General features: G+C 43.9%; 1 protein-coding gene across 4 annotated transcripts in view; it reads right to left on the minus strand.

Annotated features, from left to right (window-relative positions):
* Positions 1-24739, minus strand: part of dpp6a (dipeptidyl-peptidase 6a) — a 310510-nt gene that overhangs the window by 200579 nt on the left and 85192 nt on the right. The window contains exon 1 of one of the 4 annotated variants that reach the window (XM_008396392.3): positions 21575-21974. The exons of 2 other annotated variants lie outside the window; for them this stretch is intronic. In XM_008396392.3, coding sequence (XP_008394614.1) covers positions 21575-21628 — 54 coding nt within the window. In that variant the 5' untranslated portion in view covers positions 21629-21974. Of the gene's footprint in view, positions 1-2515; positions 2821-21574; positions 21975-24739 lie in introns of those variants that run through there. One more of the 4 variants, XM_017301887.2, reaches the window with a different exon arrangement.

Here is a 24739-nt window from a genome sequence, read left to right on the forward strand (position 1 = left end):
TTTCCTCTTTTTTTATTTCCTTTGGTTTGTTATTTTGTTTGTATTTCCTTTGAACTCATGTAAAGCACTTTGAATTGCCTTGTTGCTGAAAATGTGCTATATAAATAAAATTACCTTTATCTTTACTGATGTTAAGTTTCACATGTTGATGTTAAAAAGTATTTTCCTTTCAGCTGTAAATGCCTCTTTTGCTACAAATGTGCTATGTTGCATTTTAGGCAATAAAATGATTTTCTTATTTAAGAAAATAATTTCTGATATTTTATGAATACAGCTGGTTAAAAGAAAAAATGCAGAATGTGCTAATTTTTTTTATCCAATTAGTCGTCAGAATAACTGGATTCTAAAACACTCCCTGGTATTTTCTGCTTATATCTGCTGTTGCCACAAACCAAAACAGTTCTCTCTCTTCTGGTGTAAATCCTACAAAAATGCAAATAAAAATCATTTTAAATTTCATTTTAATTATCCTAAAACCTCACGGCGGGTTTTACTGTAAGACTGGGTTCACACTGTGTCGGATTTTATTTTCGATCTCCAAATATAAACGACTTGTATGCGATCTCCAGGGTGAACTGCAAACGTCCTGAAAGTGATGCGCAGAGACCGAGAAGAAGAAAGTGCTCAGTATTTCCTGGCCCACACTCCACTCCAGTAGGTGGCAGCATTGCACATCAATACGTTGCTTTCCAACCGCCAAGAAGAAAAAGAAATGCTCAGTTTTTGCGGAAGTAAGTATGGATGCGAACGGTGGAACATATCCTACAGTTTTAAAGTCGTTGTTCGACCGGAATCAGCATATTAGCGATTTAATCCTCATCATCGTCCGCCATCTTTGTTGTTTGACGTTAGTTAAGCATCAGTGACGTTTAGGTCGGATGAATGCGACCAGTGCCGTCCAGACTCACATTTAAAAACATCAGATAGGCATCAGATTTATGACCGCATGTCTAAGTAGTCTGGGTCGGATTCAAAAAAAATCTGATCGGTGTTCAGACTGTCATGAAAAGATCCGATACAGATCAGAATTGGGTCACTTCAGTAGCAGTGTGAACGCAGTCTAAACCTCACCCAGCAGAGCAGCTCTGGATGCTTCAGTAAAACAATCCAGAACTGGAACCTGCTCCTCTGCTCCGTCTCGTTCTGACCTCTCAGTGACCTTTAGCAGCTGATCAAAAACGATGAGAAACCAAGTGCAGAATCCCTTTTGACCCACTCCGGAGACGGGCTCTTTATCCCAGTGGGTTCTCATTCACGCAGCACGGTGTCACCGGGGTCCAGCCTCATTAAGGCCTAAACAGTGGGAAGAAGCCGAAGCTCTGACCCGGATCACAGACGTGTGCATGCAAAGCTCATTGATTAAAGCCCCTCTGAACCACAAACAAACTCACCACTGGATCTTAGCATCACGAATCCATCCTGTGATCAGCCCTGCACAAACAGGCATCTTCAAAAAAAACACTTTCTACTGCAGCACCACCCAGCTCCAAATCACACTTCTAAGCTGACCCGCATGGATTATACATCTCGGTTTGTATTGATCTCAGATCATGTTGAAGTTCTCTGCACCAACAAACACAAAGGCGAGACCGCCGGTCAATAAATCAACCTCATGTTAAATTCATGCGCACCTCAACCAGTGTTTTACCTTCTGCTCCCTTCAACGCGGCTTTGGAGCAAAGCATCTCTGGCCGCCGGCACCAGCAGCTCATGTTTGGGTTTCAGCATGAAACGTCTGAGAAATATTCAGGTCAAATCAAACGGCTAAAACAGAAACGGATGGCGATGTTACGTTTTCAAGCTAATCGGTTCAATGAAAACAAGATCTGTATTCGCAGTGTTCAGTTGATTTATAAAGGCATAAAAGCTGTTTTTAAATGTTAAACATTTGACAAGATTGGATTACCGTAGAAGTAGGAGGCATGAACAGAGGGAAAGAGTGACAAAAACTAGGTTATTTAGTAATATTTTTTGTCATTATTGTAATTAACAGAATCTGTAAAATCTTTAAAACAACTAAAATCATTAAGTTGCATCACATTTATTGAACTTCATGTTGTTTTAAGGTGAAGGGTCATCGTGTCCCTGGTCAGTCCCGTGGACATCGCCTATTACTCTCTCCTGCAACATTTCCTGTTTTTAGAAAAACTCTGAAAAACACTTACATGAGCTAAAACATTTAATATTTGTTATTTTTGGCACACATGGGGATAAAAACTGGGTCATCAGCAGATTAAACTGTTTGGATTCATCCGGATTTTTACCCCCATTCCTGAAACGGACTCGGATTTTAACACGTATATAATCATAAATTTTACCAATAAAAAGCTTCATGAAGCGACCACCGAGCATCGAGACGTAACCGACGCGTCACGCACTGACAGATAATCCCGCCAATTGAAGCGATGACGCACCGCAGTTTGACAACTTCACCTTTAAACGTCACGATGAAGATCAGACACATCAAACCCTGAACCGGATGGAAACGTAAAGAAACGCGGGGGGAGTTTCTTACGTCCTGGTCCTCGCAGCGGCGGCGGCGGCGCTGCGGCTGCAGCCGGGCTCGCTGGCTCTCCGCCGGGTCGCCGGCCTGCCCCAGGAGGCGGCTCGCCTCCGGGGGGTCCGGGAAGGTTCTGTTGGTGTTGATCTGACCGCTGAATCTCTGGTACAGAGACGCCATGTCGGACAGTTTGCAGCTCAAACGGGAGGAGGGGGGAAAAGAAAAGTTGGGGAAGTGGAGCTGCTCTACTTCTGCAGGCTGGAGGAGAAAGAAATGATGAGATTCCGGGATTTTAAGGAGTCAAAACACGCACCTCCATGCTTCCTGGTGGAGACGCTGTCTGTCTAACACTTTAAAGATAAAAACATAAAATACAAGCGATGAGAATTTCAGCATGTGGGAAAGAAAATCCCGATCAGAAGAGAAAACCTCTTCTTCGTCCTCCTGCGCTGTGGTTGAGGGGAAGTGACCTCCAGGGACACAACCTTCACACTTTATACTGGAAAGGTTTACACGCCAAACTTATCGTGACTGCGCACTTTGAGGAGTTAACACGTCTCCATTAGTTTCTTCTCTTTTTCGCTTCCATTTGGGTCAGTGGAGGAGCGGTTGGGAGAGCAACAGTGCCCCCTTGTGGCTGAAACAGCGAACTGCCGCGGGTTATTCACAAAGGGAGCAACAAAAACAAGGTCAATCCGACTCAGAAAGACAAATTAATGATCATAATCTACGTTAAATTGATTATATTTTATATTTTAAAGATGCTATTGTTGATATATGTGGCCAGGCTTTGAGTATGAAACCATAAAAATTCAGAAAGAGGAAGAAATGAAGCTACTATTCATGTCTGTTGTGAGGAATTGATCATCCATCAGTCAAAATAAATGATCAGTCCATCCATCCAAACCAAGTCAACTTGACATCCATCAACAGACTTCAAAATGTTACAGGCCCCATTTAAATGATTAGTTTTGTTATAGGAAATACTCAGATATTTATGTAAAATCTCAGTTTATTCAACTTCTGGAAGATAAAGTGACTTAGCAGTTAAAAGAAAAGTAAAAGAAGTAAAAAAAAAAAGTGTTATCTGCTTGTTAAACTTGTGCAGAAAAAATGGAAGAAAAAGAAGAGTAAGTAAAGCAAAAAAATAAAAGGAAACAATTTAAATTGTAGCATTTATGGAGACTTCTTTTAGCATCTTGCGGTTTGTTTTCAGGATGAACTTTCTGTCATATCCTCCATTTTAAGGTTTCAATAAAGACAGAATGCTGAAATCTACTTCTTTTAATGCTTTTCCAGACTCGGGTTCCTTTCTGCTCGCCTCAGACAGACGTGGCAGCGTTCCCGCTCGCTTTAACGGCCTCTTTAAAGTCTTACATTATCCATAAAAGCTGCTCTTCCTCCTGACGAAGCCAGAGACTCGCGCCGAGTCGGGGAAAAAGGATTCGGCTCTTTCTGGCTGGAATCAGATGCAGAACGAGAGGAACTACCGTCTCCGACTGATCCATGAATTATCTAAAAACAGCTGAATGTTATTTTTACTTTTAATTTAAATTTTGGTGACATTCCGTGATTGGTAAATTTAAGAGTAATGGCTTTAAATGCTGTTTCTGTTTAGATAATCCTTTATAAATGTTGAATTGCTACGTTGTTGTAATACTGAACACCTGATATGATCCACCTCAGTTTGATTTTAGTAATTTTGGTGAGAAAAACGTGGATGAAAAACTTATTCCTCACCAGGAAATGCATTTTTTAAGACCACATGTCACAAAAAAAAGGTTTAAAATGTTTATTTTTGCTGACTTTTGGTTGTTTCAGTAAAGAAAACAGGAACATTAAACATCCATTTGTCACAATCTAAAAGAAAAACACACATTTATGTGTTTCTCATTCAAGTAAAGGTACTTTAACATACTTTTACTAAAGTAAAAGTAAAAAGTAGATGACTCGAGTAAAAAAGTATAAGGTAAAAAGATCATTTAATGTTTAAAAATTACAACAGATGGCAGAAATTAATATAATTAAAGACAGAAAAAATAATAAATCAGTTTCCAAATCAGTTTCTCTCAATGAAAAACTAATAAAACCTGCAGGTTTGTGTCTGATTCTGGTGAGTTTTGGGTTAAAACATGTTTGTTTTTCATTCTGTGGGAAGAAAATGAAAGTTTAATCAAGAATAGAGATACTTCATAATAACGTTACTAAAGTAAAACTAATTTTGTCAAAAAAAATTGTCATTTTAACGTCTAAAAAAAGGAGAAAATGTTGCAGAAAACGAGGAATTTAGTTGTTAATTGTGTAATTCTTGGATTTCCAGATCACTGGTTCATGTGTGGATGAAAGCTGCTGCGTCAGGGCAGCAGGGGGCAGAGCGGCTCGCTCTAAAGCCCCGCCTGACGCCCTAATACCCGGCCTGACGCTCTAATACCCGGCCTGACGCTCTAATACCCGGCCTGACGCTCTAAAGCCCCGGCCTGACGCTCTAAAGCCCCGGCCTGACGCTCTAAAGCCCCGGCCTGACGCTCTAAAGCCCCGGCCTGACGCTCTAAAGCCCCGGCCTGACGCTCTAAACCCCGGCCTGACGCTCTAATACCCGGCCTGACGCTCTAATACCCGGCCTGACGCTCTAATACCCCGGCCTGACGCTCTAAAGCCCCGGCCTGACGCTCTAATACCCTGGCCTGCCGCTCTAATACCCGGCCTGACGCTCTAATCCCCGGCCTGACGCTCTAATACCCGGCCTGACGCTCTAACGCCCCGGCCTGACGCTCTAATACCCGGCCTGACGCTCTAACGCCCCGGCCTGACGCTCTAATACCCGGCCTGACGCTCTAATACCCGGCCTGACGCTCTAACGCCCCTGCCTGACGCTCTAATACCCGGCCTGACGCTCTAACGCCCCGGCCTGACGCCCTAAGCCCCGGCCTGACGCTCTAAAGCCCCGGCCTGACGCTCCAACGCCCCGGCCTGACGCTCTAACGCCCCGGCCTGACGCTCTAATACCCGGCCTGACGCTCTAATACCCGGCCTGACGCTCTAATACCCGGCCTGACGCTCTAACGCCCCGCCTGACGCTCTAACCCGGCCTGACGCTCTAATACCCGGCCTGACGCTCTAATACCCGGCCTGACGCTCTAATACCCGGCCTGACGCTCTAACGCCCCTGCCTGACGCTCTAACGCCCCGGCCTGACGCTCTAATACCCGGCCTGACGCTCTAATACCCGGCCTGACGCTCTAATACCCGGCCTGACGCTCTAATACCCGGCCTGACGCTCTAACGCCCCGGCCTGACGCTCTAACGCCCCGGCCTGACGCTCTAACGCCCCGGCCTGACGCTCTAACGCCCCGGCCTGACGCTCTAACGCCCCGGCCTGACGCTCTAACGCCCCGGCCTGACGCTCTAACGCCCCGGCCTGACGCTCTAACGCCCCGGCCTGACGCTCTAACGCCCCGGCCTGACGCTCTAACGCCCCGGCCTGACGCTCTAACGCCCCGGCCTGACGCTCTAACCCCGGCCTGACGCTCTAATACCCGGCCTGACGCTCTAATAGCCCCGTCCTGACGCTCTAACGCCCCGGCCTGACGCTCTAATACCCCGCCTGACGCTCTAACGCCCCCGCCTGACGCTCTAATACCCGGCCTGACGCTCTAACGCCCGGCCTGACGCTCTAATACCCGGCCTGACGCTCTAATACCCGGCTGACGCTCTAATGCCCCGGCCTGACGCTCTAATACCCCGGCCTGACGCTCTAATGCCCCGGCCTGACGCTCTAATACCCGGCCTGACGCTCTAACGCCCCTGCCTGAGGCTCTAATACCCCTGCCTGACGCTCTAACGTCCCGGCCTGACGCTCTAATACCCGGCCTGACGCTCTAATACCCGGGCTGACGCTCTAATGCCCCGGCCTGACGCTCTAATACCCCGGCCTGACGCTCTAATGCCCCGGCCTGACGCTCTAATACCCCGGCCTGACGCTCTAACGCCCCGGCCTGACGCTCTAACACCCCTGCCTGACGCTCTAATACCCCTGCCTGACGCTCTAACGCCCCGGCCTGACGCTCTAATACCCGGCCTGACGCTCTAACGCCCCCCTGCCTGACGCTCTAATACCCGGCCTGACGCTCTAATGCCCCGGCCTGACGCTCTAATACCCGGCCTGACGCTCTAATACCCCGCCCGACGCTCTAATACCCGGCCTGACGCTCTAATGCCCCGGCCTGACGCTCTGACCTGACGCTCTAATACCCGGCCTGACGCTCTAATACCCGGCCTGACGCTCTAATACCCGGCCTGACGCTCTAATGCCCCGGCCTGACGCTCTGGCCTGACGCTCTAATACCCGGCCTGACGCTCTAATACCCGGCCTGACGCTCTAATACCCGGCCTGACGCTCTAACGCCCCGGCCTGACGCTCTAATACCCGGCCTGACGCTCTAACGCCCCGGCCTGACGCTCTAAAGCCCCGGCCTGACGCTCTAACGCCCCGGCCTGACGCTCTAACGCCCCGGCCTGACGCTCTAACGCCCCGGCCTGACGCTCTAACGCCCCGGCCTGACGCTCTAAAGCCCCGGCCTGACGCTCTAACGCCCCGGCCTGACGCTCTAATACCCGGCCTGACGCTCTAATACCCGGCCTGACGCTCTAACGCCCCGGCCTGACGCTCTAATACCCGGCCTGACGCTCTAACGCCCCGGCCTGACGCTCTAATACCCGGCCTGACGCCCTAACGCCCCGGCCTGACGCTCTAATACCCGGCCTGACGCTCTAATACCCGGTCTGACGCTCTAATGCCCCGGCCTGACGCTCTAATACCCCGGCCTGACGCTCTAATGCCCCGGCCTGACGCTCTAATACCCGGCCTGACGCTCTAACGCCCCTGCCTGACGCTCTAATACCCCTGCCTGACGCTCTAACGCCCCGGCCTGACGCTCTAATACCCGGCCTGACGCTCTAATACCCGGTCTGACGCTCTAATGCCCCGGCCTGACGCTCTAATACCCGGCCTGACGCTCTAATGCCCCGGCCTGACGCTCTAAAGCCCCGGCCTGACGCTCTAACGCCCCTGCCTGACGCTCTAATACCCCTGCCTGACGCTCTAACGCCCCGGCCTGACGCTCTAATACCCGGCCTGACGCTCTAACGCCCCTGCCTGACGCTCTAACGCCCCTGCCTGACGCTCTAATACCCGGCCTGACGCTCTAATGCCCCGGCCTGACGCTCTGGCCTGACGCTCTAATACCCGGCCTGACGCTCTAATACCCGGCCTGACGCTCTAATACCCGGCCTGACGCTCTAACGCCCCGGCCTGACGCTGGCCTAACGCCCCGGCCTGACGCTCTAACGCCCCGGCCTGACGGTCTAACGCCCCTGCCTGACGCTCTAACGCCCTCCTTCACCAGCAGGCCTCACAGACAGACGCTCATCACCCTAAACCCATCCATCATCAGGAATCATCATCCTGCTTTTCTCCCACTGCTAACAACAAGCAGCTCCACAGAAATTAAAGCCTTAAAAGAGCAATCAGACGCCTCTATCAGGAGGGCTGAGTTTCGATGCGCCTGTGCGTCCCGGGCTGTCAGGCCGGCTTATGATGGATCGCCTCTCATTTCGTCCAGAGCTGCACTTATCCTGCAACACGTCTCAGGAGAGCCGCGCTCCCGAAATCCATTCCTCCTCCATAAAAACCGAGGCGCTACAGAAGCAGCGCAGCGCTGCCACAGTCCAGAACGCTTTGAAACATAACTAATATTAAACGCAGCCACTGGCAGGACGTTTCCACCGGGGGGCAATTAATCCAAACCACCGTCGTCCCAGCAACCAGGAAACCAGACAGACGGGTGAAACAGCAACACGTTAAAAATGATTTAAAAAGACAACAATGTGTGTGACGGTTCCCTTAAAGCAGCAGCAACTTTTATAAAAATCAAGCTCCTCTGGAGGAGGGTCTTAGCGCTGTCAATCATCCTTGCGTACATGCTCACTCCCTTCCTCTTCCTCTCTGCTACATTACAGCTATGAATGCTAAGGCTAGTTAGCATAGCCAATGGAATGGTAAGCTGTTTTGCTAACATTAGCACATTAAGAGGAATTAATTGGCCGCCTCCTTGGCTCTGATTGGTTGTTTTTGCCGTCTCATGTAATCATGACATGGTGACAGTTTTAACACGTGTAAAAAACATCGTTTGTTTTTTACAGCAGCTTTAAAAGGTGGAATATTTAGTGAATAAATGTAACCGAGTCTGTTTTTGAGTGAAAAGCAGCTGCTTTTTTCTGATTCTATTTACAATGATTTTAAAAACGAAGCTAATAAAGCCTGGCTAATTAACAAAAACAAACTTTTGTATTTGATCAAATAACCCTAAAAAGATATATTTTTAAATATTTCTGCTCCAATCGCACGGCAGCCATTTATTTTTCTGGACTCTGATTGGCTGAGACAAAGGAGGCTAAAGGCATTAGCTTCTGTGCTAAGACATTTTCCTCCACTATAGGCATTCCTAGAAGATCCTTAAAGTATAAATTACTACATTTTTTAGTCAATAATTGCAATAAATCTGAGTTTAAGAAGAAAACGACCTGAAATTTGAGCACAGAGCCAAACAAACGAACACAAATACTAAGAATAATGAAATATTCTCAGTATAAACAGCTCTGGAAAAGATGAAGAGACCAATTAAAATGGGCTGTTTCTCTGATTTTACTCTTTATAGGTAAATGTTTGAGTAAAATGAACATTGTTCTTTTATTCTAAGAACTACTGACAACATGTCCCAGATATTCCAAGCAAAGATTTAGGATTTATGTGCAGAAAATGAAAAATAGTGAAAATAACGAAACGGATGTGGCGCTTTCAGAGCTCAAAAAATGCAAAGAAAGCAAGATTGTAATCATTTAGAAACAACAAAACTAATGTTTTAATCAGGAATCTATGTTAGGCCTCTTATTTCTTCATGTGTTTGGCTAAGAACTCAGACTACAGGTTGGATTTTATCTTTATTTCCCTGTAAGACATTATAGCTCCTGCGATAAAAGATGAATATATTAAATCTTTTATGAACATTTACTGACGTGTCAATAGTTCTGGACTGTTAAAGCAGAGAAAACGGCTGCAGCTGAAATCCAGAGAAGAAGTTTGACCTTGCCACGTTAGAAGTAAATCCCTCTATTGAAGCTGCGACGGGCTCGGGCATCGCAGCGGGGGCAAAGGTCGCGGCGAGGGCGAGGAAGAGCCAGAACTTATGAATTTCTATCGCGGCGCCGCGACCCCTCTCTGCTGCAGTCCATCTCCGGCCGAGGCGAGCGTCATAAAGCTCCGGCTTCAATCGGCGGCTCCGCAGAGGCCCGATCAATCCGGCCATTACTCGGGATGCTGGGGTGTGCTCGGCCGCCAGAGAACCCAATTTGCAACTGCAGCGGTTTTACACACCCTGACATCTGCTCCCGAGCCGCGGCGAGATGTCGCAGCAGCAGTTTTAAAAAGTGGAGCGTCTGATTGATTTAAAAGCCCCACGTTTTTCAGGGAAGCAGCAGAATACGTTTCAGCTTTAGATTAAAAGCCTTTTAGTGAATGTGTGTGTGTGTGTGTGTGTGTGTGTGGCTGCCGGCCGGGGGGCTTGTTGTGAATGACGGGGGGAGATTGAAGGTGTTGGAGCCTGACGCTGTTGGAGTTAAAATTAAATGGACAAATTAATAGGTGCTGTCACTTTGCTGCTGCAAACCACCAACTCGCCTCGGCACCAATCCGACTGCAACACCTCGGGTTTGATCGACACCCCCATCTGTCCTCTAATGGGGGCTGGGGGTTGTTTTCTCTCTCCCCGGCTCGCGTTCATAGCATTCCCAAGGAGAAATATTACAAAAATGACAAAATGCATGTAGTAAAAAGTTTCAAGTCACAATATTTTACGCATCCTCCAGCTTTACGGTGCAGAATCCCTCTGCAAGGCGACGTGAGGCGAGGAAAATTGAGTCAAAATCGCATTCGAAATGGGCGAGATTAAGTCCACGGGAAATTTAAAGAGGCGGCGCAAGAAGCAGAGGAGCAAAAGCTGCAGCTTCCAGCGCAGACACTGAATTTAGTCCAGTTTCCAGTAAGACGTCTTACTAATTACTGATATGAGCTCGTTTTACGTCAATAATTCCTTAAAATTGATTCAAAAAATGTTTTTGTTTAGTGAAGTCAAGAAAGTCACTTTTTATATTAAGTACGTGTGTCAAACTCAAGGCTCAGGGGCCAAATGTGGCCCGCTGCAGGTTTTTATGAGGCCCTCCAGACTCCAAATTACATCGATAAATCCCTCCAGTTTTTCACAAATCCTCAAAATTTACAAAAAAATCAACAGATGTACGTTTCTTTCTGATTTTTACTGCAAATTTTTCTCAAAAATGACCAAAATCATTGGGTTTAAGTGGCTTGATGTCACGTTATAGTCTGTGATCAATACAACGATTGATAAAAAGTCACATTTAACATCATACATCAAAAATACAATTAATCCTAAATTAGCACAGCAAAATCTGTAATTTTGATTCTGGATGGACTAAAATGTTCAATATTATTTAATTTAAAGGAACACTTATTGAATTCAGAAACAAAGAGCGATTTATTGATATTTAATGGGTTTTTTATCAATACATTCTGGCACAACCGTCCCTTTAAGAACATCAGATTTTTGATTTGGCCCAAAATGAAACTATATAAACTGAAGCTTAATTTGCTTAATGTGTTTTCAGGTCAACTTTAAATGTCATTATTGTTGATGTTACTATTAAAACAATAAACTAAGTATTGGCAGAGCTTGGTGGTATTTTGATATTCAGGTGTTTAATTAAAAGTAACTTGTAATCTAACTTAGTTACTTTAAGTAATTAGTAATCCACATGTTGAAGGAGTAATCAGAAACTTGTGATTAGTGAAATAATCTCAGAGTTGTCTGAAAAGTTACTTGTAAGCCAGTTTTGTCTCATTTCAAATTAATTATTTTGCACTAGAAACTAAACAAAAATGTGTTTCTGCAGAGTTCAGAACATTTATACATAAAGGGTGAGAAGAAGAACAAGAAGAAGAAGAAGAACAAGAACAAGAACAAGAACAAGAACAAGAAGAACAAGAAGAAGAAAAGAAGAAGAACAAGAACAAGAAGAAGAAGAAGAACAAGAACAAGAACAAGAAGAAGAAGAACAAGAACAAGAAGAAGAAGAACAAGAACAAGAAGAAGAACAGAAGAAGAAAAGAAGAAGAACAAGAACAAGAAGAAGAACAAGAACAAGAAGAACAAGAACAAGAACAGAAGAAGAAAAGAAGAAGAACAAGAAGAAGAAGAAGAAATGCCTCTCAGTTATCTCCTGCTCCTCTGTTGACTTGGATCCTATTTCCCAGACAGGGCCAAGCAGAATAATTTCACGTATGGCGGTCCAAGAAGGGGAAAAAAAACAAACTCTGTTTGCTGAGGGTTGATTTGTCATTCTGGCAGCTCGGCAATAACCCAACAAAGTCCAGCAGCGGAGACAGAAAGAGGAGAGAAAGTGGGTGAAAACCAGCAGCCGCCGTACGAGCGTGAAAAATGTTTTTAAAATAAAACAAAGTCACAAACCACCGAGTCGCTTCAGACAATAAAAGCCAGTCAGATGAAACGGTTTTATTTGTAGCTCAACTGAATAATAAAACACAAAGTTCAGCTTTCAAAAATGATTTAAGAAGGAGTGAGAAAGACTGAAAGCTGATGAATCTGACTCGGCTACAATGCTACGGCAGAAACAAACATGGCCGCCAACAGGTCAGGCAACTCTGGAGGAGCTGCAGAGATCCAGAGTCACAAATCTGCTCTTTGTGAATCAGGAAGTTTTATGTATTTTCCAGACACATGGTGTCATTTTATAGAAAAATCAAGTTGTTAGAAAAAATGTGACTTTCAAAAAAAGAAAAATCAACAACTTGAAATTGGGTTTCTGTCCCTTTAAGAAGCTTCTGCTCTTTCCAACACTCCCCTTTCAAGAAGTTAATACAACATTTTAATATAAAGCCATTTACAAATGTTTTTCAGAGGATTGGACTGAGAAACCTGATCAAAATGACCTGCATTTCCACCAGGTGCTTGCTAACTGCTGCTGCTGCTAGTCTAGAGGAGCTGTAGACTAACAGCAGCTAGTCTACAGCTAGCTGCCGCTAGTCTACAGCGGCAGCTAGCCGCTACAAATGTTTTTCAGAGGATTGGACTGAGAAACCTGATCAAAATGACCTGCATTTCCACCAGGTGTTTGCTAACTGCTGCTGCCGCTAGTCTAGAGGAGCTGTATGGAAACAGGCGAGAAATTCAAGGATTTCTGAAATGTGAATGAAAGAATCAAAGCAACGTTTTGATCATAAACATATTATTACATGATGTAAAGCTCAAAAATGTTGATTTTATATAATGTTGTCCTTTAAAGACGGCAGGTACAATACAAACATTTTATATTTCATTTCAAATGTGCACCAAATAATTTCTAAAAAAAAACAACTTTCTATTTGCAGTGTTTATATTAAATAAGACAAATCACACGTAAATAAGTCTGTAAACACAATAATACATTAGAAATCGCATACATGAGATTATTATTTATATCTCATGACGTGAGATCCTCATACTTTCAACTTCTGTGGTTTTTGGGAACTAAGGCAGATTTCACAGGCCAGCTGTGGATTCATCACTTTGAATGAATCCCAGAAAAGTTTTGGGAAGTTTCTGTTTCCATAGAACTAATTTATTTTTGTAATTCCAATTTGTTTCATTTTATGGTCAATGGAAATGCAGCGATTGGAACCAAATTAAACCAAGTTGGTTTTTTAAATTCTCATCCATATTAATGCACGTGTCAAACTCAAGGCCCGGGGGCCAAATATGGCCCATCAGAACTGTTTATGTGGCCCTCCAGACTCTAACATCAATAAGTTCTAGTTTTTCACAAATCTGCAAAATTTACATAAAATCAACATTTCTTTATGATTTTTCTGCAAATTTTCTTCAAAATTGGCCAAAATTATTAGGTTTAAGTGACTGCTGCCTCCCTGGCTTGATGTCAAGTTGTAGATGTGGCGATTAACCCTTTCATGCATGGATTATAATCCTTTGTGTCAGGATTTTATTCAAATTTCTTTTATTTTCTTAAGGCATAAAAAAAAAGTAGAAAAATGTATTTTTTTTATTATTTTATTAGATGATCAATTGTAATATTCTCCAAATACGAAGATGTTATTTGAAAAATACATCAGTAGTTTTGTTCTTTTGGGATTATCTGATACCACAATATTTTCTTTACCTGCCAGAGTCGTCTACAGTCGAAGGAGGGACCGGGTCGGTTGGTTGTTTTAAAGGGTCGGTTGGTTGTTTTAAAGGGTCGGTTGGTTGTTTTAAAGGGTCGGTTGGTTGTTTTAAAGGGTCGGTTGGTTGTTTTAAAGGGTCGGTTGGTTGCTTTAAAGGGTCGGTTGGTTGCTTTAAAGGAGGGACCGGGTCGGTTGGTTGCTTTAAAGGAGGGACCGGGTCGGTTGGTTGCTTTAAAGGGTCGGTTGGTTGCTTTAAAGGGTCGGTTGGTTGTTTTAAAGGGTCGGTTGGTTGTTTTAAAGGGTCGGTTGGTTGTTTTAAAGGGTCGGTTGGTTGTTTTAAAGGGTCGGTTGGTTGTTTTAAAGGGTCGGTTGGTTGTTTTAAAGGGTCGGTTGGTTGTTTTAAAGGGTCGGTTGGTTGTTTTAAAGGGTCGGTTGGTTGTTTTAAAGGGTCGGTTGGTTGTTTTAAAGGGTCGGTTGGTTGCTTTAAAGGGTCGGTTGGTTGCTTTAAAGGAGGGACCGGGTCGGTTGGTTGCTTTAAAGGGTCGGTTGGTTGCTTTAAAGGGTCGGTTGGTTGCTTTAAAGGGTCGGTTGGTTGTTTTAAAGGAGGGACCGGGTCGGTTGGTTGCTTTAAAGGGTTGGTTGGTTGTTTTAAAGGAGGGACCGGGTCGGTTGGTTGCTTTAAAGGGTCGGTTGGTTGTTTTAAAGGGTCGGTTGGTTGTTTTAAAGGAGGGACCGGGGCGGTTGGTTGCTTTAAAGGGTTGGTTGGTTGTTTTAAAGGAGGGACCGGGGCGGTTGGTTGCTTTAAAGGGTTGGTTGGTTGTTTTAAAGGAGGGACCGGGGCGGTTGGTTGCTTTAAAGGGTCGGTTGGTTGTTTTAAAGGGTCGGTTGGTTGTTTTAAAGGAGGGACCGGGTCGGTTGGTTGCTTTAAAGGGTCGGTTGGTTGCTTTAAAGGGTCGGTTGGTTGCTTTAAAGGGTCGGTTGGTTGTTTTAAAGGAGGGACCGGGGCGGTTGGTTGCTTTAAAGGGTTGGTTGGTTGTTTTAAAGGAGGGACCGGGTCGGTTGGTTGCTTTAAAGGGTCGGTTGGTTGTTTTAAAGGGTCGGTTGGTTGTTTTAAAGGAGGGACCGGGGCGGTTGGTTGCTTTAAAGGGTCGGTTGGTTGTTTTAAAGGGTCGGTTGGTTGTTTTAAAGGAGGGACCGGGTCGGTTGGTTGCTTTAAAGGGTCGGTTGGTTGTTTTAAAGGAGGGACCGGGGCGGTTGGTTGCTTTAAAGGGTTGGTTGGTTGTTTTAAAGGAGGGACCGGGGCGGTTGGTTGCTTTAAAGGGTTGGTTGGTTGTTTTAAAGGAGGGACCGGGGCGGTTGGTTGCTTTAAAGGGTCGGTTGGTTGTTTTAAAGGGTCGGTTGGTTGTTTTAAAGGAGGGACCGGGTCGGTTGGTTGCTTTAAAGGGTCGGTTGGTTGCTTTAAAGGGGCGGTTGGTTGCTTTAAAGGGTTGGTTGGTTGTTTTAAAGGAGGGACCGGGGCGGTTGGTTGCTTTAAAGGGTTGGTTGGTTGTTTTAAAGGAGGGACCGGGTCGGTTGGTTGCTTTAAAGGGTCGGTTGGTTGTTTTAAAGGGTCGGTTGGTTGTTTTAAAGGAGGGACCGGGGCGGTTGGTTGCTTTAAAGGGTTGGTTGGTTGTTTTAAAGGAGGGACCGGGGCGGTTGGTTGCTTTAAAGGGTCGGTTGGTTGTTTTAAAGGGTCGGTTGGTTGTTTTAAAGGAGGGACCGGGGCGGTTGGTTGCTTTAAAGGGTCGGTTGGTTGTTTTAAAGGAGGGACCGGGTCGGTTGGTTGCTTTAAAGGGTCGGTTGGTTGCTTTAAAGGGTCGGTTGGTTGCTTTAAAGGGTCGGTTGGTTGTTTTAAAGGAGGGACCGGGTCGGTTGGTTGCTTTAAAGGGTCGGTTGGTTGCTTTAAAGGGTCGGTTGGTTGTTTTAAAGGAGGGACCGGGTCGGTTGGTTGCTTTAAAGGGTCGGTTGGTTGCTTTTTTGTCTGTCGGCCATATTGGATTTAACAAAAATAATTTCTTGCGTTTGCAGCCGATGGCCAGTAGCTGATGGTGCATTTTATGAGGCTTTAGTCTCCACTCCAGTGGTCTGTGTGCATTTATAACAAGAAAATGGCTTTTAGATAACTGTCCACTGGAGTGACCACTATGCATGAAAGGGTTAATAAAAAGTCACATGAGCAGAAATTTCGTAAATATTCCTGACAAATATCTTTAAATTAGCATCAAGACTTCAAGTCTGAGGCATTTTGTGATTTTCTGACTGCAGAAAACCACAAAACAATCATGAAATCCTGGATCAGCATGAAAAGATGCTAAACACTGAAACAAACTGAAACTTATCGATGTTTTCACAGACGGATGAGTTTTATACATTCTGGCACAACCGGCCCTTTAAGAACATTCAGATTTTTGATTTGGCCCAAAATAAAACTGAGTTTGACGCCCTGCTTTATTTAAGCATATTGAGATATTTGAAGTATTAAAATATGCAGATATGAGTCTCCAGAATATCTTCGGTCACTTTCCAGTTTGAACTCTCGTTTATTGTCGAGGTTTTATTTTCTAACGCTCGGATTGCTTATCCACTTTCACACTTTAGGACAAATTAGATCCTTTTCTATTCTACTGACCGCAAACAAACACGGCGCTGTTATCGTAGGTTTCCATTCAACAGAAACAAACTCGCAGCTTAATTAGATGTTTCTAATCAGCTCTCCTGACTGAACTGGTAACTACAGAAGCTAAACATTGCGGCTGCATTATTTCAGCAGCTTTCCTTTAATGGAAGAGTTTTAATTCTTCCTGATGCACAGTTAAAGTGAAGCGCCGCGCTATCAGGGCTCTGTACGGTTACGCTTTGAATTCAAACCAATTAAAACCTCAAATCAATTTGTTTTACTTGGCAACACGCCTCACGTCCCAACAGAGTTCTTAATTTAGCCGTTTCTTACAATATTTGGCTGTTTGGAAAGAACACACCATATGGTTTCTCCTTATTAATCTGATTTAATGCTCCACCTCTGGCCTCATTAGGGAGGTTGGCCAAGACAAACATTTAAATGTACAGCTCTGCAGCTCTTCTTCTTGCTGTGTTTCTGCTTGTTTTGCAGCAGAGGAGCTCATTGTTTCCCGTCAGACGGCTCAAACCAGACCTGCTAGACGTTTGCAGGCTGGCTTTAGGAACAAGAAATGAAAGCAGAGTCTGAACGGGGAAAGAAATGAGAAAACAGAAGGTGGGACTTAAAAGGATGAGCCGTTCTGATAAATGAACACGCCGAACCCATGACTGCATGGGAAAGACGAAAAGAAAAAGCAGAGGTAATTACCTGATGGCTTTTTACGTCGTTTTCCTGCAGGATTCAGCACAAAAATAATCAATGCATTCAATCTAAAACTGGGCATTTCCCCAATCTTTCATTTTTGTTTTGGCTCGAAAAGTTAAAAATGTTTTCTGAATGACCACAAAGGTTGTAGAGGAAAGGTGCACATTTAATGCAATTATCGATTTCTTTGAGGAGAAGCAGGATTTAAATGTCATAGAGGAACTGGGCCGGAGACAAATGTCCGCTGAGAAAATTATGTATTCATGTTTCAGCCTTTGCGGCGTGTTGCAGTCAATCATCTGTCATTTCAGGAAGAATCGATACTAAACGTAGCTTTTCTCATTCTCCGGCTCCAATCTGCCACTTAGGGCAGAAAAAGTGCTTTTCAATAACATTCCTACTTCCATCTGAACGGCGTTACAAGGCATTCCAACATCCTTCACTTGTGGAGACTCTCTGGTGCTTAAAGTGACAGATTTCCATCAGGGACCCGCGTTTTAATTTCACAGAGCGATTGGAATTAGACGCATTAGGTGGGAAATGGGACGTCTTCATGTAGAGGAGCAGAGACGCCTGCAGAGCCTGGTGCTAAATCTCAGCCCATCAAACATCCCAAACAGGCCCAGCGGCTGGTTCCTCTGCTCTAAATCTACCGATACGCCAGTAGAAAACGGCTCACGAAGGAGGAGAGCGACGGAGACGAGGCAAGGTCGCAGGCGACTCAAGGTTGTTGGCAAAAAACCTGCAGAAAAGTGGAACTTCGCTGCAGTTTTTTCCACTTTAATGCTGATCCTCAGAGTTGTGAGGTGGTTAAACAACGAAGCGATCGAGTGAAGAGTTAAAGTCAATAGTTGGCTCTTAACCCTCCTGTTATGTTGCGGGTCAAATTGACCCGTTTCAAAGTTTAAAAATATTTTTAAAATAGTTGCAAGTATTTTTATTGCATGAAACTTTTTCTATTTGTCTTAATAGGTGAACTCTACATATAAATTTAAAATTTATTCATTTTACACATTTGCAGCCCCCCCTGCGTCTACTTGTTACATCGATACTGTTCGGGTCAATTTGACCCCGCAGTCAAGTTAAAGTGCAAAAAAAGATTAAAAATGTCCAATTCTGTTTGTTTCCTTACAGCTATGAACCTTATTTCACCACACACACACACACACACAACACCACACACACACACACACACAGACACACACAAACCCACTTTCTCCCTACTCTCTTTACTTCGCAATGAACTGCGAGAAACCAGGTGTTCATACAACTTTTGACGGGAACCTTTTCTGTTCCTGTGGACAAACTCCACCCACACTGAGTGGGTAAACTCCACCCACACTGAGTGGGTAAACTCCACCCACACTGAGTGGGTAAACTCCACCCACACTGAGTGGGTAAACTCCACCCACACTGAGTGGGTAAACTCCACCCACACTGAGTGGGTAAACTCCACCCACACTGAGTGACACTCAGTAGAAGTGGAGGGGAACATAAATACTCTCTGCATGACTCATTTATCTTGATTTTAATTGGCGGGTCAATTTGACCCGGAACAGTTTGTGTGTCTCAAGTTCAATTATAAAGATCACCCTTTGAAAAAAAAATTAAATGTAATCTAAAAAAATTTACCAAAGATCACTTTCAAGGAAATTATTGTTTTTTTGTGTCTAGGTTTTATTCAGTGGACATAAAAAATGTAAATCCCATTTTTTATGTCCAAATGAGTAATTGAGTAAGTTGTCGTCATTAATCCTTAATTTCTGAGAAATAAAAAACATAATTGCACAAATTTTGATTGAGATGGTTAGTATTAGAGTTAATAATCAGATAAAAAAATGTTTTGGAGGAATTTTTTGGTTCCTGACACTATTGCATGATAAAACTCTCCCCGGGTCAAATTGACCCACGAACATTATTGCTGTACCTCAGAAACGAACATAACAGGAGGGTTAACGGCGTAATTAAATCCTCCTCTGATGCTTCACGTCTCAACGCTGTGGCTTGTAAATGTTGCTTGGCAGGAAAAGTTGTCAAAGCAGCATTTTTCAGTGTGAGCATCAGATTTTACCCAGATTTGCATCAATATTTTCCAACATATGGTCGGTTATTAGATCACAGACTGGAACCAGATCCCTCCGTTTTTATTTAGGCATTTATTGCCTTGATTTTTGTCTCTGCAATGCAAAAACACAAAATGTTTCCAAGTATTTTGGTCTAGTTTTTAGTAAAAATATTTTTATCTCGCTTGAAATGAGACAAAACTAAAACACAACTAACTTTTCCTCAGGTTTTAAGGGCTTGTTTAGGTCAATACTGATTAAAAGTGGAACTTCTACTGGCATTTTTTCACTTATAAGATCATTTTCTCATCTTATACGTAAAAAATCTGGCAGTGCTTTAAAAAAACTTGGTAAGATTTTGTGTTTTTGCAGTGTATGAAAGTTTAGTGCTTAGGTAATTTAATTATATCACTTTTTACATCACTGCGAAGGAAGGCAGACGTACAGATATTAGAGATTATATCGGCTCTGATGTTCTTCATTTGGGATGATTGGCGATCGGCCGATACTTCACTGTAAAACCGATTTTATCCTAAAAGCAATAAATGAACGACTAAATGTAGTTTGGACAGCAATGCTGTAAACTTTTAATTTATATTTAAGACAATTAAATATAAACCAGATGAACAAACTGGAAAAAGTTGGGTTAACATCCTGCAAGAAGAAATTAAGAAGAAATTAAATCCCATTTTCAGATGCTCATTCTTTAAATATTCAGCAATGCCAAGACTCTAAATCTGATTTTCTGAATGGTTTCTGCTTTTATTCCACACGGCTGGAAATGTTTCTCTGTCAAAAGTCATTAAAATCAAAAACCTGCAGAGATCTTAATGCAGGTTAAAGACATGTTGACGTTTGGCGCTGGATGATGCTTTAAAACAGGTTTTTAATATATTATCAACTGAGACACTTGGGAATTTAAATGTAGTTCAATAGTTTTACAAATTAAACTCAGGATTATCTGGAATCTGATTCAATTATTTGAGTGAAACCCTGAACTGGTTCTCACTAATTCACGTTAAAGTGTGTAAACCTGAATTTTACATTTACTTTGCTGATGATTTTAGGGGGGCTGCACAGTGGTGCAGTTGGTAGAGCTGCTGCCTTGCAGCAAGAAGGTTCTGGGTTCGATTCCCGGCCCCGGTCTTTCTGCATGGAGTTTGCATGTTCTCCCTGTGCATGGTGGGTTTTCTCCGGGTACTCCGGTTTCCTCCCACAGTCCACAAACATGACTGTCAGGTTAATTGGCCTGTCTAAATTGCCCCTAGGTGTGAGTGTGTGTGTGCATGGTTGTGTGTCTCTGTGTTGCCCTGCGACAGACTGGTGACCTGTCCAGGTGACCTGTCCAGGTGACCTGTCCAGGTGACCCCGCCTCTCGCCCAGAACGTTAGCTGGAGAGGCACCAGCACCTCCTGACCCCACTGAGGGACAAGGTGTAAGAAAATGGATGGATGGATAATTTTAGGCTCTGGGTCTATTTTCAATATTTATATATTTTTAGTTATAAGACATTTTCCCATGTTATTAGTGAAATAATCTGCCAGTGGAAACAGGACTTTTTTCCCGTCAATATTAAGGAATTACTGACTTAAAACAAGCTCCTATATTTGCTGAAAAGTTACTTGTAAGTTTATTTTGTTTAATTTCAAGTCTGCAATTGAAACCAGACATGAAATATTTGGTATATTTTGTGTTTTTGCATGAACAGCAGACGGATGGAAGAGTTTCAGACGTCAACCAGATGTTTTAGTTTTACTCCAAACTTCATTTCTTGCCTCAGCATGAAAGTTTGCAGCAGATACAACCAACTTTTCTCACAAATTACAAATATCTCCTACCTGAGCCGGGGCTGTTCTGTTTAATCTCCAAAGCTGTTCTGTTTTGCTGCACTGCTGCCTTTAATTATATCGCCCACATTTTGCTCTGAAACACCTGGAGGTTTTCCAACTGTTGATTTCAGAGTCTGGTGATCAACCGTGAAGCATTTCTGACACATATCCTGCAAATAATCTGAACCCCAGCGAGGGATAAATGACTAAATGTGCTGCAATAGTAAACATGCGGCCGCTCCAAACACCCTTTGACCCAAGCGCTCCATCAAACCCCAGAATAAAACACTGAGATGAAGACAGAAGCGATCAAGAGGAGGGAGAGTGATGCAATGGAAAGCAGAGAGAGACGTTTATTTTATCCAGAGGTGCCTGGAGAAATGCCCAGGGAGGTATGAGGAAAACCCCCCAGGGGTCCAACTCTTGTTTCTGTCTCTAGTCATTGACACAACCCTCACACTGACGTGGCAGTAAAAAGGAATCAGACTTTAAAGAGAGTTCTGAACGCCTTACCATTTTGGAGGTGGTGGTGGGATCGATCCGCTGAGTAACAATTAGCATCGACATGACTGGAGTTGGAGAGTACAGCGCTCCTTCTCCTGTCACAGGAAGTCCTTAATGAGCGAGACTCCGAGCCGGAGTGGGAGGATTATCGTAGCCTGAGAGCCGACCCGCCGGCTGACTGCCGGAGTCTGAGCTCAGTCCCACGTTGGCCAATCAATCACGCGCCGACACAGATTCAATGAGATCCATTCACCGGGATGGACTCAGGAAATCACTCTCCCCTGCAGCTGATCCGTCCCTCCGACCGCTGCAGACGTCTTCTCTGACTTTTCTCAGCTTCTCGATCTTCCTCATCAGCGATTACGAGGCTTATCAGTCAGTGTGTCCCCAAGATGTCATCTTCTCCAACTCTCACTTGTAGTGGCTGCGTCCAGCTTGTGTGTTTCGTCTGCACACTCCCTCCCACCAGACTCATCCCCAGTCTACTCCCTACCTTTCTCTCCTCTTCCTCCTCCAGCGTGAGGCTGGCCGTATCTTTTCGTCAGGTTCTGCAGCCCAACTTAATTGGAGGTTCAAACGTAATCTGTTGGTTTGGCCATGAGAGAGACATCTGCCAGGAAGCGCGGCCAAACCGGGACTCTTTACATCTTCATCATCGCTTCAGTGAGATTAAGGTGTGCAGCAGTGTGTGTGTGTGTTTGTGTGTGTGTGTGTGTGTGTGTGTGTTTGGAGCTGGCAGGTGGGCAAAGAGAAAAGCAGGAGGGAGAGGACGGATACAAGAACAGACGGGAAACAAAACCGTCTTTGCCAAGTTGTGCAAGAGAATGAACCGCAGAGAAGCAACTGTATGTGGAAAAGTAGCTTCAGGAGTTTCATCATCAATTTAACCAGTCTGTGTGACGGGAAGAGAAAGAGGCGACATGTGAATATGTCACAGATCGCACTGCACAAATTAACCTTTGCAAAACTGACCAGAACCAATTTAAATTCATATTTATAGCAACACATCTGAGACGTTTCCCCGAAACGTTTGGATCCATGCGAGTTCAACTGAAATTTCAGTTCCAGTTAATATTGTTTGGAGAACAAGAGGAAGAAAAGTGGCAGCCACTGATGCCGGTTTGTCACAAACACTGCAAAAACAAAATATCACCGAGCACGTCTGGGTTTCAGATGACGCAGCGCCGACGTTGCGCAATGCAGCCCGTTTGCTTCTGTTTCTCCAGCTTCAAAGCGCCTAAGGCAGGGGTGTCAAACTCCAGTCCTGAAGGGCCGCTGTCCTGCAGTTTTTAGATGTGCCACAGGTACAAAACACCTGAATCAAATGGCTTAATTACCTCCTCAGTTCTCCAGAGCCTTGCTAATTACTTAATTATTCTATTCAGGTGTGGTGCAGCAGAGGCACTTCTAAAAGTTGCAAGACACCGGCCCTCGAGGACTGGAGTTTGACACCCCTGGCCTAAGGCCTGCGTCGTGTTCGGCTGTTCAACAGAGAGAAAGATTAACGTTATTTTTGTGTTTCGAAGGTTAAAAACGTATCGGAAAAAAGTGGATCAACAATCTACGGGAGGTGAGGAAACTAACAATGCCAGAGTTTGCAGCGCCACTTTCTAACAGGTAGCGACCCCATCATTTAAATTAGATGTTTTACTGGACAGTTACTCCGTATACACGGTAAGGTACATTATTTTTACACCCTAACTTGGTGGAACCATGTTTTTGATGGGGTTTCTGTAGATCGCTGCAAATGGATCCAAGCACATAGAAATTATATGGGTTAGCTTGTTGTTAGCATTAGCGATAGCATTGTTATCATTGACTAAATACTTACAATAGCACAACTCAGGTTGTTACAATCGATAGTAGCCACACAGGCACACCCACTAGAAAGAAACAAACACACCTAGTGGAACAGTTTCATTCTATTGGCTGAGAGGTTGCCAGGCGACGGTGCATTTTGTTCCAGAAGCAAGCAGAAAATGTTTTGCAAGTGAGCAGAGACGGTGTGAGCGAGAGGAGAAGTTGTGAGAAGACAGACATGAAATCCTGCTTTCAGAAAAATTCCCCTCAGCAGTAGAAATGAGCAGAAACTGAGCTCACATTCACAAATCATTTACTCCAATAACACCTTCAGGTATCTTCCGTTTGCACAATTACGAGTGCCTCGGAAATAGCCCGACACGCGATGCTTGTCAAAACGCCAATCCATCTTTTTTTTGCCCCCCAATAGCAATTTGAAAACACCTCTGGGTAACTGCCAATACGCGGCACAGATCTAATATCGTTTCTCCTGATTTATATTCCATACGCAGCTCAGCGTGTAAGCAAGCCCGCTGAAGAGTGGTGGCTCTAAAAAACGGACAGCATGCATGCTGCGCCTGGATGAATACATGCATGGATACCCAATCCCATTAGCACAATATGGTCTGCGTTGGCGCTCATACTGATTCATGCTACTGATGGCGAGCTGGTGTTGGTCAGAGGACGACTTTAAAACTCCTGAAACTTTACAAATCAACTTTAAACTGGAACATGAGTCGGGCAGTGACCAGTTTACTAGAGTAACTTTTGGGAAAAAAATTACTTTTTTACTGGGGTAATTTTATGATTTCTGCTCGAGTAAAATGAAAAACACGTTTTAAAAACAGATTCACCAGACCTGCAGTTTTTGTTTTTTTTATTAAAAGAAACTGATTTAGAAAAAAATTATTTTGCCTGATTTTAGTTACTTTTTTTGTCATTTTTACTTATAAAATACCAAAATTTCCACATGACTTTCTATTTTGATCTGTCTGATTATATAATTGTTTAAATATTAAATTATGTTTTGAACAGTTACTCATCAAAGTTGCATTTTTACAAAATACCTTTTTAGTTTTACTTCAGTAATTTTATTATAAAGTATTTTTACTCTTGTTTGATTAAAATTTCTGGATTTTCTACCCACTGAATGAAAAAGAAACCAAAAATTCACCAGACCTGCAGTTTTTGTTAAAGTTTCATAAGAAACTGATTTGGAAACATTTCTGTTCACTTCATTTTATCTTTTGTTTGTTTTAATTTTTGTCATTTTCATCCTTAAAACACCAAAATTTCCACCCAAATTTATATTTTCACCAAATGACAATTTGATCAGCTACTCAGTACTTGAGTAGATTTTCTTACCAAATAGTT

The sequence above is a fragment of the Poecilia reticulata genome, chromosome 20 (assembly GCF_904066995.2).
Source record: "Poecilia reticulata chromosome 20, P_reticulata-male-v2, whole genome shotgun sequence".
Taxonomy (NCBI): Eukaryota; Metazoa; Chordata; class Actinopteri; order Cyprinodontiformes; family Poeciliidae; genus Poecilia; species Poecilia reticulata.